Source organism: Malurus melanocephalus, unplaced genomic scaffold (genome assembly GCF_030028575.1).
Source record: "Malurus melanocephalus ecotype Western Australia unplaced genomic scaffold, MMel_1.1 scaffold_77, whole genome shotgun sequence".
NCBI classification, from domain to species: domain Eukaryota; kingdom Metazoa; phylum Chordata; class Aves; order Passeriformes; family Maluridae; genus Malurus; species Malurus melanocephalus.
Window position 1 is genome coordinate 2286074 of NW_026623309.1, and position 16364 is coordinate 2302437.

The following is a 16364-nucleotide window of genomic DNA, read 5'->3' on the forward strand; positions in this document are numbered from 1 at the left end:
AGTGAAACCTTCATTGGACACAAGTTGGGTTCTAATACAATATAAATAATAATGAAATGTCTCAATATCTTCAGTTTGCTCTATGGAAAACTAAAGGCCTCTCCAGATACTCTGCTGCAGAAGACATTTTATATGTTAGCACAAATTCTTACTTTCTTGCTAGGTAGCCTCGGGACATAGCTTGGAAGGTGATAATAACATCTGTGATCTTCAGGTCTCTCTCTTCTTCCAGGTGAGCCAGAACACCAGTTCTGAAGAAGATTTTACTCTGTCCAATTCTGTACAAGTTGGGATCAAGTTCCAGGGCTTTGATCTGGAGGAAAATAGGGATATTTGTTAACTCCATTGCTGAGGTTCAGGGTACTAAAAATCACTTCTCATTTCTGTTCAGTCTCAACACTTTCACATAAGAAGTATAACCCTGATTATCAATAGGAACAAAAATGCTTTCCTCACCATGAGTATGCAAGCTTGCTTCCCATCCATGAATCCTTTAGGAATGGCGTTTGCAGCGAGGATTTCGTATCTGCCAAAAGATGTTTGTGTTAGGGAGGCTGAAGCCCATGGATGGTTTTGCACAGACAGACAGACAGACAGACAGACAGACAGACAGGGGTTACAGTGACCCCACTGCTGAGCCAGAGCTGGGGCTGAGGGGCTCCTACCGCTGGCGGAACTCCTGGAAGACGATCCTGTTGGGGAATCCCTGCCGGCAGATCCGGATCCCTTCCAAAACACCATTGCAGCGCAGCTGCTCCAGAACTAAATGGGCATCGAGTTTGCCAGACTGAAAAGGGAAAAGAAGGTGTTTTTAGCACAAATTTACAAAAATGTTACCGTTTACCTATCTAKGTTTGAAGACATCATCCAGCTCTGCCATGTGCAGCCAGCAGCTCAATAGGAATGATGTGCCTGAAAACTGAGCATCTGAAATTTACCCTTTTTTCATGATTTGGAATGATGCAGCGGACAAAGTTGGGATTGGTATTCCTTAAGGTGGTCATCAGTTTGGTCAGCTGCTCCTTGTAGAGTTGTCCCACGGTACGGAACATGCCTTTCTTGGTTTTTGAAGCACTGGGCAGTGAGCTGTCACTCATCTTGGCCATTTGGTCCATCCCAACTATACGGTCCACTGAAATAGGAAAGAAAAATGGAACAGTTTATATAAACTGTCCTTGCCTCACTTCACACCCATCACTGGCATTGCTAAACTGCAACTTGCCAGAGAGTACCAGTATGTTCTGTATGCAATAGAAGAATTCTGACAAATGTACTAGAACGCTTTCTTGGTAAATACTCTACTTCTGTCTAAGATGAAAATGTGGGTTTTTTAACTAGTGACAGAATAGAGCAATTGAATACTCAGGATATATTTTATTTTGTTTGCTGTAAAAAGGACAGTTCTTCAGCAAAATATGAAATGGGTAGTTTGGTGTCAGAACCAGGAATATCATCATATCTTGGCTCCCATCTGTTACCCAGTGATTCTCAAAGTCTAGCTAATCATCTCCCTTGGTTATTTGGTAATTCAGAGCCATCTTGCTGGTGTTTGAATGCACGTTTACATCCGTGAATTAGACAGACCTGTACAGAACTTACATGAGAGGATTCATAAAACCTAACAATAACCTGTGTTAAATCAGGTCTACCATATTATGTATTCAGCAACATTATAACAGTGTAATGAATGATTGTTACTCTGTTGCTAAACAATATTAAAGAATTTTTTGATAGTGCTTAAAGCTATCTAATGAAGTTTCTCTCATATACATGTCTTTAGAACACATTATTCTTGTTTCTTATTTCAGTCTCTTCTACACTTATCATGTTCACACTTGTGTGCTGCCAGCAAGGGATGRCTGGCAAAAAGTTCTGGTAGGAGTTTCTCCCCTTAAAACCCATCMCTGATTTAGAGTTGTGATTCATACCATCCTTCCAAAGGTCTGCTACAAATTTGTCTGAAGACTGGTTCAGCAGAGAAGTCACATTGTCATTAAGGGGATCCATGTTCTTTGTTAGCCAGGCAGTTGCATTGTAGGTAACCTGCAGGGAACAGCGAGTGCTACATCAAAAATCTGTTCTTGATAAGAAATTTGGCGTGTCCAAGAACACAGGGTACTGTATTTACACAAAATCATACAAATAATAATGTGCAAAGCTTTCTAGGGTTGAAAGTTGAGTATTTATTCTTACATGTACTAAAGTCTTTAAAAAGTCTGCTTGCTAGAAGAGCATCCAAATTACTTGGATTTTCAATAACCTCAGTGCTGGTTATTTTTATTTTCTTGTGAGCTTAGCACAACCATGATTTGTAAATCTTATTTCATGTGTTGTGTAATTAAAGCACTTAATAAGCACATTACATAAGTAAAGCCATGTCTCATCAATGCAGGCACTAAAYTGTTTCTCTTTTACTATTTTGGTGTCAAAGAATTGAAGCTTCCTAAGTCAAAATAGTTCAATCTGTCCAGTACCTTTCCTGCATAGTGCATTATGCAGAACTCTGTTTTATCCTTGAGTTGCTTGGGCTTCTGGAATTTGGGATGGTTGCCTTGTTCTTGCATTAGTTTCTCCACGAAGGATGTGTCAGTAGCCTTGGGGAACCAGCACTCTTCATCCAGCAGAGACAGGACACCGGGAGGGTTGGTCTGCAATGGGAGTGATATCAGAATCATCACAAGCAGAGGCAAATACAGAGCACCATCTTCYTCACCCCTTAGGTTACAAATTCTTCCAGGAAATAAAGGAGCTGGAACACTTTAAAGAGCTCTCTTGTTGTACTGACACATCACWGAATGTAGTATCCCACCTAGAGAGAGATGATCTTACCGGTCTTTCAATGAGCTCAATGCAAGGTTGCAGGTCAAGGCCAAAGTCAATGAAATTCCATTCAATGCCCTCTCTCTGGTATTCCTCTTGCTCCAGTATAAACATTGTGTGGTTGAATAGCTGCTGGAGTTTCTCATTAGTGTAGTTGATGCAGAGCTGCTCAAAGGAATTGATCTGTGGAGAGGAAAAAAGTGAATTCGTAATGTTAGAAAGAGACCTTCAAGAGTGAACGTAAATGACAAGGTCGTATTTGCTATTTTGTATTTCTTTTTGAGTATTAAAGTAATTCAAACATAAGGATCTATATGGGTTCAGCCAGCTTGTGTCATACCTCAAAAATCTCAAATCCCGCAATGTCAAGGATCCCCAAGAAAGAAGCTCCTTGTCTTTTTGTTTTATCGAGAGCTTTGTTCACACGAGCCAGGATCCAGCGGAAAAGACGCTCAAATTTTGCCTTGGCCAAAGCTTCTATGGCAAAGTCAGCCTGGAAAAGGCAAGGGGAGATGATGAGTGAAATAAGAAACCCACTTGACTGTTAATTTCTGTAGAATGAGACAGAAAATGGACATTTCCCTTTAGACAAGTAAGGAGAAAAATGAAAACGGAGAAAAACTTCAGGAGAGCCGAGCAGAGTGCACGTGGTACCTGCTCTTTGGTCTGAGCCTTCTGCACAACATCCCGTCCGACTTTGATCCTTGGGGTCAGAATAGATCTGGTGAAATCTGTCACATTAATCCCCATCAGGTGACACACCTTTTGTGCAGCTAAAATAAAGGAGTGAGACTTTATTTCAGACTAAATTGCCTCTTAGCAGATCAGTAAGTGTGAATATGAGTAGCTCAGCAATTATGTGAAGTTATTTATCTTCCTTAAAAGTTTCTCTATTGTACCTACAAGAAATGACACTTTCCATAAAAGTAATATTTGTGAGCCAAGCAACAAATTCACCATTCATCAATTTATGGATTCAAGATTACTAAAAAAAGTAAAGGTAATTGAGCTGATTTTAAGTATATTTTAAAGCTTGAGAGCTACACAGGTAATAGCAATTAAATAAAAAATACTGATAAAGAGTGCTTATTCAGTTGCTATTTTATTAATTACTTAAAGTTAACTAAATTTTGAACTGGAAAATCATACCAGTATCATCTGGCATAGAAGCTTGATCAGTGTTYCTCTCCTTCTTGAAGACAATATTACCCAGTTGTAGGACAGCTGAAACTATCCTCAGTATAGCTGTAAGAGAAACAGATAAATGAGGAACAGAATGAACACTTTCAAACAGTGTTTTGAAACAAAGATCCATTCTGTTTTCTGTGACAGTCTGTACCTCTCTGGAAGGAGTTAGGTTTGTTTTAAAGGTCTGTGCCATAAACTGCAGGAGTTTGAGAGCTGATTGAGCAATAATCTCCACACTGTGTAGTGGAGCAGMCAGTCTGAGAACAGCAGCACCTCAAAGTAAGTTATGCTGGCTCTCCAGGCAGATCCCCACATCTCAGGAATTCAGCTCCCATCCACAGTGTCTGTAGCACCTTCCCTGCTCAATGACTCAAGAATATTTCTGTCTTTAGGATAAAAAAAATTTATCTGAATTACCAGCAGCTTCAAAAATGTGTAGAACTTCTGAAGGTCCAGTTATTCAAGGACATTGGATTAGTGAATATTTAGTTGTGCAACTAAAATCACGTGTGTATGTATCTTTGAAGGATTAGTGTCAAAGTACAGAAAAGTAATTGACAATGTTTGATTAYTAAAATATATATTAATGTGATGCCACCTGACCTTGGATAGTAAAACCTACTGATATGTTATAGATGAGATCGTGTGAATCTGGGGAGCTCTATTTGTTTATCTGGTAAATTTACACAGGAGAAGAATATTGTCCTAATGGGCTTCTGKTTTAGAGCATGAAATCAAAGGGGTTCAGACAGTAAAGAATGACTCCTGCTGCTGCAGTGGAGAATGCTGCTGTGCACACCAATACCAGCTGGAGAGAGGACCAGTGTGCACCACTAAAATCACCCAGACTGACCAGGGCTGGGGTTTTGTCAGCATCCCTSGGTCACTGCTGCAGGTGAGGGATGTGCTCCGAGGCTCAGGCAATGGGGTCAYGCTGCTTTTGCCACCAGATGTCACAATTTGCATCCAAGGGCCTTGCACACTCCCAGTGACTCAGAGAGGTAAAAGCTGCCCAGGTGGATGTCTCTGGCAGGCCCAAATTCTCAAGGCAGTTCAGTTGTTGTTTCACGCTCTTTATTTATCTTTTCTCTGAATCAGTGAGTACATATGAGCTATTTGAGCCTGTTGCATTGCTTTCAAAACCAAATCAGATTATTTTGCAATGTTTTCATGCTAGTTGTTGGGAAGTTCTGAAAAATTGCTTTAAATGGTCATTACTGTTGTTATAGCTGGCTCAAATTCAGTCATCTCTGTTTGGGTATGTAGGGARTTCCAATGAGTTTCAGAAACACAAATTACCTTTGCAAAGTGGTTATTCTGGACAGAATAAATCTCTGCATTTTCATCTCGATGTAGTGTCACTTGCAGATTATATTTTGAACACAGTATTGATAACAATTCTCACCTGTCTGTTCCTCATCAGTAAAGCCCATAATTTTCATGGCTTCCAAGGTCTCCTGGAACATTTCATCATCTTGTTGAGAAGGAATAGGCACATAGCCACTAGATAGAAAGGTATAATTGTTGAAGCCTTCCACCAACAAATCATCTAAAAAGGAGAAGAAAACCTTTTTTAAGTGAATCTACTTAATGCTCTTGGTTCATGAATTCTCCTAAGGARCAACAGGGAAAAACCCCAACATTTTCACCAGAGGAAGGTTCTGCTTGTATGAGGAGTTTAGGGTTTTGTGGTGCACAAATATTTTCAAAATAACTTTAGCAAGCTTGGTGGTGTTAAGTTATTCTTGTTGGAATGCCCATTTTGTTGTGTGTAAAGCAATTAATAACTCTTYCCAATTTATCTTCTTGATATGGTTYGAGATGGGATCTGAATGGGTTTACATCTCCTATAAATTGAARTATCTTGTAAACTGCAAACAATCTGCCTCAAACAGGTGGACATGAATTGATGCTTTCTTAAAATTCACTTGAGAGAACTATTTTCTACAGCTAAAGGGCTGTTTATTTATAGTGAGGACTGAGTGACATACAATTAAAGAAAGTAAGATAAATACTTAGACAAGCCATTGCTCTGACTCTTCAATGAGATGAGAGAATAATTAGTAAGGAACTTACTTCTCATTTGTTCAGAAGCTCCAGCAATCAAATAGTAAAAGATGTGAAATGTTCTTTCATCTTTAGCCTGACGAATTGCACGGGATTTTTCAAGCAAATCTTTTTGTCAAGTGTGTTAAGAAAATAAAGAATTTTTAAAATAAAAAATACTATTAAAATATGCTATCACATAAACATAGCCAAGGGAACAGGCAACATACTTGACAAGAAAAGTCAAACTGAGCTGAATTTCTCTGTATGTTTTTCCTGAAAAAATACATCAGGGTTACTGATATACAGCTCACTGCTCTGGGTGTGTGATTTGGCACARCAGTCAGTATTTGGCACCCAGGCAAGACAAATTCTCTGCACATGAAAAAGTCCCTTGCCACTGCCTTAGGAATGGGTTGTCCAATTTCTCAAGCTGTTTTTGGGGAATAGCTCACTTTCCTTCAGCTGAGGGAACAGAGCTGACAATATAAACCTGAGAGCCACACAAACTGAGGAGCTGAAATCAGCACAAACGGAGCTGCTTCCCTCCCTCTTTGTTTATAACAGCCTCAGCAATATTTGCCTTTCTTAGACATGCTGTGAGCTTGTTTATCTTCCTTCCTTCTCCCAGCCTAGTGCAGCTCACTGAAAAGGATACAAGTCTCTATGTTTGCTCCCACAATGTAGCCTGTGGCATCAAAGTTGATGCGGATGAATTTGCCCTGTGAATGAAAAGAAAATCAGAATCAGACTGTCCTTTCAGGTGATGCCAGGTTTTCCAATATTAGTCAGTATTTTCATAAAATGTGTGCATCATCCTCCTAAGATTAACATGCTTGACTCCCTCCTGTTGAAGGGAACAGCCTGAAAGAAGTGAACTTCTCTGATATTCCCTCGGTACACATTTTCCTACACATTTTGTTCAGGCACTTAGTGGGAAAGCAGCTCACCCTGCTGGACTGGGAWGAGGGGGTAGGACAACATTAATGTTTGACTTTGATTTCCACAAGGTCAGTAAGGGAATAGGGTTGGATCTGTGTAACTCCCTCTGCTAAGGCTGATCCACATGGATCCCTGAACTTTGCAGGGAGGTGGGAGAGGAGGGAAAACAGGCAGCACTCCCAGAAAAAAGTGACAATGTCAGGTAGTGACAGCTCTCAGCTCACAACAGAATTTGAGATTCTAACTCAAATCTGTGTATTTGTTTTTMTTTTTTCTCCTTTTTTTTTCTCCATTTTTCATTTAATATCTTAACCATGACATAACAGTCACACCTTATAGGATTCTTACTCAACAATGGTGAAAGAAAATGAAAATACAGATTTTGTTTGCAAGAATTCTGAAGGTGGGTATGGGCTGGAGCAGACAGTGACTCTAAAATGTCACACATAGATTGCTAAATGGTAAGAGACAATGGTACTGTCAAGTWTGAGCTTGATGTTTAATCTTCAGCAAGCCAAATTCCTGTTTCAAASGGAAATTCTAAACTCTTCTTAAGGGATCAGCTTTAAGGCCTTCTTTATAGAGAAACACTGTCTGTGCACTGGGTTTTAAAAAGTGTTTTGCCTCCCCCACACACAGACCCAACTGGATTTCCCCTACTTACGAATCTGGAGGAGTTGTCATTCTTCACAGTTTTGGCATTTCCAAAAGCTTCAAGAATAGGATTTGCCTGTAGAAGCTGTTTTTCCAGCTCACCCTAAAATTCAGTCAGAAGCAGTTAACACCAAACTTCATAATTAGTTGAAGCCAACACTCATATATGGGAGAGAAAGGTGAAATTTAATTTAAGTCTCTGATTTTTTTTTTTTTTTTTGCTAAATAGTGCATTTCACGTGGATTTGTTTTCATTCTCTAATAATCTTCATGTTTATCTATTTGTGCAGCTCTGTATACATGATCCTTTTCCAGTCCTGTTGCCTGTGACAGATCAAACTCTATTAATCTGTTTAGCATCATGACTGGCCTTYCTTGAAAAATGAAGGGTCATTCAATGTCCATTTTTTTTTCCAGTTTAATATAGTTTTTAAAGGGACATTCTTAAAAGAACCTCTAGCATKTCTTTTCCAAGTTAGTTCATTGAGACCCTTTGCTAGCAAATGACAATGTAATTAGAATAACTTGCTGAGAATCATTTTAATGTAATGCAGCACAAAGCTACAAAGCAGATTTCATCAAGGCTATTAATAATGATCCATGCAAGGCTACTTAGGTTAAATATGGRATTGCCTTGATTTCCTTCAAACTAGGATAATGAATTGTCATGCAAACACACAAACTTCTTATTATGTTGTTAGTTGTGATTGGTAATTGCTAAGGAAACAAATCATGCAATGAAACAAGCATGCATTTAATTCAATATATTTACTTAATAAAGCAAATCAATGAAGTTGAAAAAACACTTTTCATATGTATACAGCTTTTCAGAACTTTTCATTCAGCTCTCTCCTATGAGATCATTTACATTCACATTTACTTTGCCACACTAYTCTTTGAGTACTACTCTGTAGTAACATGCATTGTTTCAAATAACTCACCCTGAAAAGGAAAAAGTCCTTGATAGATAGTAAGACATAATTTAAATAATTTTAATTAGCAATTAAGGCAATTCTTGTTTGAATCTAGGAAATAATTTGAAAAATGAAAGTGCTTCCCAATTAGTGTGAAAATCTGGTAACTGTTTATTTCTAAATGTCACTCCTGAATGTTCCTGTAACTTCTGTGGCAATGATGGCAGCTACCTCAAAAATATCATTAAAAAGCTTAACTACTCAAGGGTTGGAGGAAGAGAGAAGGAAGACTTCCAAACGAGTTCATACAGGAATCCTAGAAAAAGTAATGAATTTGTAGAAGTCCCTGCAGATTCTCTGTATTGAGCAACTCTGTCCAGTTACACTCTGTGGGCTTAAAAATTCCTGGATAAGTGCAGGGTGATGCTGCAATCAGAGAGTGACATCTAAAACAGAACCTTGTCTGTTAAACTGAGACACACATCACGTTCTTCTAGGGAGAACTGAACTATGCCATAAACTTGGGGTATGAAACCATGGCTCCAGCACTGTGCAGCTCCAAGTCCACCAAACTCCAGAGGTGCCTATCCCAACCATCAATTAGGGTTTTTTTGCAGAGAGGTTGTCAAAGGAAGCCCTGAATTAATTAAGGGGCAACACCCTGCTCTTTGTAATAGCTGAAGTCTGGGAGGCAGCAGCCAGAATGGGGCAAAAAAGACTGCATGRAAGGAAATAAATCCCMTTTGCCTGGCACAGAAAGGAAATAAATCCCATTTGCCTGGCACAGAARCACCAAGAATCTGCCAGCAAAGCTGCCTGTATTCCCAAAGCATCGCTGTGTGGTACAGCAGAGAGGAGGGTCTCACCTGCAGACAGGGGGAATTGCTCTGTTACACAGCAGCAAGCTGAGAACATGAACATGCTAACTCRTGTGGTGGTGAACAATCCTCAACAGTTACATGGAAATGTCAAATTCCAAGCAACAACAAATGGAAAGCATGCAGCCAAACAAATCAAACACYGTGAGGTTTAGGAATTATTTCACGCCAGTCCTAAAAAGTTCAACCTGAAGCACAGAAAGTGTTTGGGTATTTCAACCAGAAACCACATGGTTTCATTGCAGGCTGAGTGGCTCTTCCAGGGTGGTGGGAAATTTAATTCAAACTATGCAATTTGAACACACAAAAGAAGAGGGTGATATTTGAAAGATGACCCTGCCTGTGTCAGACCTCATTCTCTGCCATGGAGCCTGACACAGTTAGGGTTGATTTGTGAGAGCATTTGGTGCTATTGTTGCTTTTTATCATATCATACAACATATTTCAACAAATTCTCTCCTGAATTTTTGGGGTGCAACAATAGCATGCAGATCTACACTCAGTGCCTTAAACACACATCAAACAGTCTAAGTTACTCACGTAGGCAAAAGATGGACCTTGCTGTATTGAATAACATGGTATAAAACAAGTGTCAGTATCATTTCCATTAGACAGAATTTTTATTGTTTTTCCTGTATTAAAATAACCAGTACACAATTTCCATGCAAATAAACCAGGAGTACAGATACAAACAATCTACTGCAGACATACCAAGAGTACAAATACCATTAATTTATATATAGAGCATTTTAACTGAAGAAAGAAAAAAAAAAACCTGAAGCAAAGGGATGGGATTTGGATCCAGTCCAAGGTTAGTCTCTCAGGACCAGACAAGGACAAATATTTTTATGGTAATTCCCTAGTTCTCTTCTGCTGCATTTTGTTATTCATTATATTTTAATGACTAAAATTGCAGTGTCAGTAGTCCTGATCACTGAATTACTATTTGTCAGCATATTATAGAACAAATTAGACTCTCTCTGCTCCTCTCTGAATGGATATTTGCCTTCAGGTCTGTCTCAGGGCACATTTGACCCTGAGACTCACARAATTCCCCAGAGAAGTCAGCAGCAACTGCAGTTAGGGATGGCCTTGGCACCCCAAGTTCATTTCCCCCAGCCATTGCACAGGGACTCAACAGGAAGAAATAACTTTTTTTGCATATGCATGAAACATTAAACATTAGTCTTGGACTTTTTCCACTAAATTCAATCACAGATTTCTAGAAAATACTGCTCAAAAGGACATCTACTCCCTGCCCTGCCCCAAATTAGAATCCACAGTACATAAAACCCAGTTTTTGGGGTCCCATTTGTGGTGGGAGAGGGAGAAATGCACACCCTGGGTTCTGCAATTCTCTGTCTCCTGACATGTGGTCAGGGGCAGCTGCGAGACCCAGCACAGGGGTGGCCATGAGATTTTTACTTTATTTTCCACTTCCCTACTAATCACTTATCTTGGACTCGGCCTTRTATTTGGGACACAATGAAATGTCTTCCTGAATTAAGCCTGTTTTKTCATAAAAGTGAATTCCTTCATTTTTTTTGCAGAAGTTTGAGTAACATTGGAAAGGCTGGAAATGACATAGGACTGTGAGTTATGTCACTGAGAACAGCAAAGACAGCTGAGAGTCCCAGCCATGGAACTGGGCAGGTTCAAAGCAAGAAAATGAACTTTGGTCTCTCAGGCAAGACTATTAAAAATTTTGAAGGCATAACATAATTACAAAAAATAGTGCCTTTCAAAATTGTTACATTTAGCAGAGCAGTAAAAARAAAATACAAGTTTTGTACTGGGACTCTGCTGGTTAGTAAGAAAGCTTACTAACAAAACCAGTCAAAACTTTGGAAGTTTAAATGATGGTATACATTTTTGTGATGCATTTGGACAATGTGTTAGTCACAGGCTTTCCCAAATTTCTTGGCTGCCAGAGGTCAAGGGTAAAACAAGGACTYGAGAGCCCTTGCAGACTTCAAGGCCTTCATGCTGGGATATAAATAGGTGCTATGCATATGGAAAGCTATGAATATTTCTGTTCTCCCCAAGCACATCCTGATTTGATGCCTAAGATGGTGTCAAACAATTTTTTTTTTTTTTTCCATAAACACAGAGCTGTGACGTAATTGTGTACTCTTAATATGTGGAGTTTTTGACAAGGCACAGTGGCTGCCTTGCACCCCAGCACAGCCCTGGGAGGATGAGGAGGGTTGGCTACAGCAGAGCTCACTTACTGTGACACTGGTGTCCTTTTTGCCCTTGTGTGATGAAGCAACAACAGCCARGTACTGAATGACCTTTTTGGTGTTTTCTGTCTTGCCAGCACCAGATTCACCTCTGAGGGGGAAGAAAATAACACAAAAGAAGGYAGGTAAGCAGCAGACTCCTTCTGCCATGTAGATGTACGTAGAGTATGAAAACAGGACTGGAAACCGCCCAGCTCTGTTCTTATCTACCCCAGAATGCCACCTCTCCAAACCCACCTGACTTCAGCCTGCAAAGAATGCATATCAGAGCTATATCTCTGYCCTGGAAGGATTTTGAGAGGACATTGGGCCATTTAAGGGARTTCTAAAACATGATGCATTTTTGGACAGCAGTTCATCTTGCTTTGRCAGCATCTGAATGCTTAGGAGAAGGGGCTGGCAGGGAATCTGCTTGTATTTTAAGATCAAAAATTGCAACATTAACTATGATGTGGTACAACAGCAGGAGAAAACATCAGCAGTAATACAATGGTTTTCTCTTCTGAAACTCTGGCATTAAAGCAGACTAACAGCTTGATCCTGCCTCATCTGAACTTTGTGTTCAGATGCTCCTTGAATTCAGGGGACCAGGAATGGAACTGAGATAATAATGGACATCGTGGGGACATGTCTGACCAGCAGAACTGGCAGCCCAGCTGTGCTCCATGCAGTGTCCCTTGGGAAGCAGGAAGGCACTTTTTATCTCTTGGAAGACTTCCAGGTTAAGTTTATTTACAACTCTTAAGCCTCTTAAAGTAAAAGAGTGATTTTCAAGCMGATTTACAGTCTTTTCTCAATAGAAATTTCCAGCCAATTTTCCTAATTGTTACATTACATTATATCTTTCAGGTACCTCTGGCTCGAATGATTATGTGGACAGKAATGTTTTTACACTGTCCTGTCCCAGCAGTCAAAAAGGTGTAAAGTGGGTGTGGATGTAACAAACGAGTTCTTTCCACTGAGCCAGTGCTGTGAGGAGAGCAGCAATCTAATTAGGATCTCTTTGGTTCTAAACTAAAATGGATTTAAAACGTATAAAAGAGCAATACATTCAAAAATCACAGAGATATTTGTCAGCTTTTTTGAGTCTGAAGCTGTTTAGCTAGATCCATTGCAGTTCTGCTTCTTTTCCTAATTAGGAAATAGAGGAGTTAATTTTCCCTACCAAAGGACCGGTGATAAATGGATATAAAAATAGGRAGAAGTGCTGGGCAGAACTTTCAATACAGAATAACATTGATATAAACCTTAGGAAACCAGAAACAATTCCTGCCTGAGATATGACATAATAAGTGTTTTTCTGGCTTTTATAGTTTTAACCACAAATAATTGAGATTAAGACATTCCTTTTCACAAGACCTGGGTTAATTTGTACAGTTTAAAGATTGGATTCATCYCTGCCTGGGCTTCAGTGCTAAAACATTTCTAAGTTTTATTGATAAAAATTAAGTGTCCTGGGAACAATTCCAAACCAAGCACACCAATTTGAAGACATATGCATACAAACTTTTCAAATAAATCTACCTTACAACTTTTGTTTCTTTGGAAAAAAAAGCAACCAAAACAACTTTCTTCAAACAAACTCTGGGCTTTGAACTATTTTATTAAGGGTTATTTGTAGTTCATCRCATCATCATTGCATTTCCTTTCTCCCAGGGCAACAGTGCCCATCATTTGGCTTCTCCCTGAATCCCTGAGTATTGCCATATATGGCATCATTTTACTTGTAATTATCCCATCATACTCTAATGCTTAAGTTACTTAACATTTGGTTCTGCTCTTTCATCCTTAACTCTTTGCTTCTGCACAGGCTGAGGGATTTCCCATTTTCTGCAGATAGACTTTGGGGCTTTAACTTCCTTTCGAAATAGATAATAAAAATTTCCTCAAGGTGAAATAGAAAACACACAGAACCTCAATTGCTTTAGGTTAATGGGGAAAAAAGTCTCCAAGTTCAATAAGTAATGAAGAATAAGTCTGTAGCTGATGAATACATCCGATTTTCAGCATATCAGATCAGTTATAAATGTCCATGACAACAGTCAGGTCAGATGAACAAGAATCCATTAAACAGCATTATTAKCCCTCATTCTCTGAAGGATGTCTCAGCCATGTGACAATGTCTGATTTCATCGGAGTGATGAAATGCTGAAGTGCTTGAAAACCATCTAATGAGGAGGAATGGCTGGGTCAGGGTCAATGCCCCTATAAACCAAGACATTACCAGGGGAGCCCCAGGAGGAGGAGAGCATGTGAATCTCTTAGTTCACTCCACAGGAGGATGAAATTCTTCCTGGAAGTATTGAGTTGCAACAGAATTGGTGATGCTAGGATTTGTCTCTGCACCTGCTTTGAAGTACCATCATTTCTGAGGTGGCAGAAACAATTCCCTTTGTGAGGTGGTATGAGAAATTCCACCTGCTTTAAAATCTGCATGCTCTCTTGAGCTCAGTGGCTGCATTTTTAAGGACAGATCTTTTTCTTGCAAACATCTTCCAGTTGTTTTGGCATGGACCATACACGATGGGGTTCCTCCCAGGAGGCAAGTGCTCCTTTGTTCTAAGTGCTCATTCTCCTCAGAGTGTTAATTATTTTCCAAGTAGGTGTTTGCCATGCATATGTTGTTACCACTGTCCTAATGATCATCTTTAGGAAGCAGACTAACCATTTGTTTCATTCAAGCCTCTCAAATAATTCTTTTTTTGCCATATACAAGGGAGCACATTTACTGCCAGTGCTGTTCTTTGCACCCAGCTCAGCTGGCCAATGCAAAAAAAACCCAAAAAAAACCCAAAAAACAGATCAAAAGCACATCCTAGAGAGCAGCCCAACAGCAGTACTTCAGCTTTTTCCCATGCAAGTTTTCCTCCTAAGAAACTCTCTGGATTTCCCAGAGCAAAGGGCTCCCTAGGCTGACAAGCATGCTCTGTTAAAAATACCACTCTCACATCATGGGGTATAATTTAAACTTATTCTTCTCTTGTTGCTTGCCAGGCATTGTTTTAAATTGGATTTAAAGCACATAAGGTCACATATATAATGCTCAGCTATAATARAGTTTTTGTACCTCATGAACTACAAAATCCTACAAGACTCCATTACCTTCACTGAAATGAAAATTATCCCAGCTAGAATAGGTTTCACAAAAAAGAATAAGGTGACAAAATTGGCCTGTGGTGTCACTAAGACTCCTGTATATTTGAGAATAACTGGTGGAAATTTGTTTTAAAAGTGTATTTTTTTTTGTTGTTGCTGTTKAAAATTTGAAAGCTTTCCATGTTAATATTATGCTATGAGACTTAGCTTAATTCCCCTTTTGGAAACATCTGAAAAGCAACAGCAGCATTTATTTTCAGTGTTTGTTTCGGCAGGCAATGAACCACAAGAATTGCCCGTTCACACATCCCTTAATCCGGCTGTGCTGGCGCTGGGGCGCAGGGCAYTCGAGGAGCTGCTCTAAATCCCATTAAGGCTTGGCAGCCTCCCTCTGCACGATGAGATGGGCAAACATCATGGAAACCTTTGTGCTAGACCAGCGGTGCCCACTGATCCTATGGTTCACTTCCAGAACTGTTCCCAAAGACAGTGCACGTTCAGCAGTGAGCTCTGCGGCTCTGGAGCTCCATGGGATATCCACGAGTGGGAGAGGGGCCGGGCAGCCCTGGACTTTGAGATTTACTGAGCTGGGAAATGAGTTTCACCTCTCTGTGGAGGAGTCTTGACTAATGGGGCTTTGCACTTGGAGAGGTTCTGGATGATTTTGGTTCTTGGTGTGCGTCAGGGAAGAGAAGCGGCTGGAATTCCATGGCTGGGTGAGGCTCTGGAGAGTTTGCCCAGAGAGAGCAAGAGGAAGAAGGGGAAAAGGGCAGGATGGCCTCACTCAATGATTTGTCTGTTCCCATATCCAATTAAATGGAAATACGACCCTGCTATTTCCCTGGTTTTATGGAAGCTATTCAAACTGAATGCATGTTTTAAGAGACAAAAAGGTAACAAAAAAGTACTTGATTAGATGCAGAGATGTTTAACAGTACTGTTTCCACGGACTTCACAGTACCCCAAACACTCAGAACTTTGATCAGATTGATTTCTCATTTAACTGAAACTTGTTCACAGTCCTCTTAGGCATATTTACTTTCTAGGAAACACTCTACCTGCTCTTTTCAGGAAGTGGCTAAAGTATAATAACCCCAAGATCAGAGAAGAAATTGTTAAAACTTTTATGTGGTTAGCTATGCAAACAAGCACTTGCAGAATTTTTAGTAAAAAACCTTTTGAAAAGTCCAGGAGAATCCACTTGTGTCTTTAGAAATCAAACATCAAGAGGCCAGAAGCCTCCTTTGAGTCTTGTGCCTCTACTAACATTGGAAGAGCCTGAAAAGCCCCAGGTCTGTTCACTGGCCATTGCCTTTTTCAATTCACACTCAATTGCTGATGCACAGAGCTTGCTCAGGTCTCTGAGTACCTGGACTGGTTCCTTGGGGATTTTCCTTCAGCAACATCAGCATGGACCAAGAGTGAATACAGATTATTTCATGACCAACTCAGATGTCAGGTGACAGGTGAGAGCACAGTGGAAGGCCTGAGAACAGGCAGGAATTTCAGGAAATCCCAATAGCCTGGCAGAGCAGCAAAGAACAGCGCAGAGACCAAGACACAAAGGTGCAAAACTCTTACCT

General features: G+C 39.9%; 1 protein-coding gene across 3 annotated transcripts in view; it reads right to left on the bottom strand.

The window, feature by feature from the left end:
• The window catches only part of MYH11 (myosin heavy chain 11), a 54351-nt gene that overhangs the window by 17910 nt on the left and 20077 nt on the right, over positions 1-16364 (bottom strand). For 2 of the 3 annotated variants that reach the window (XM_057367326.1, XM_057367328.1), the window contains exons 5-20: positions 11674-11776; positions 9983-10003; positions 7661-7753; positions 6713-6776; positions 6085-6183; positions 5414-5557; positions 3970-4065; positions 3475-3593; positions 3161-3313; positions 2830-3003; positions 2475-2648; positions 1929-2043; positions 939-1132; positions 666-787; positions 457-526; positions 153-313 (exon numbers count right to left, since the gene is read on the bottom strand). In XM_057367326.1, the coding sequence (XP_057223309.1) occupies positions 153-313; positions 457-526; positions 666-787; positions 939-1132; positions 1929-2043; positions 2475-2648; positions 2830-3003; positions 3161-3313; positions 3475-3593; positions 3970-4065; positions 5414-5557; positions 6085-6183; positions 6713-6776; positions 7661-7753; positions 9983-10003; positions 11674-11776 (1902 nt within the window). The remainder of the gene's footprint in view (positions 1-152; positions 314-456; positions 527-665; positions 788-938; positions 1133-1928; positions 2044-2474; positions 2649-2829; positions 3004-3160; positions 3314-3474; positions 3594-3969; positions 4066-5413; positions 5558-6084; positions 6184-6712; positions 6777-7660; positions 7754-9982; positions 10004-11673; positions 11777-16364) is intronic. The other variant, XM_057367327.1, reaches the window with a different exon arrangement.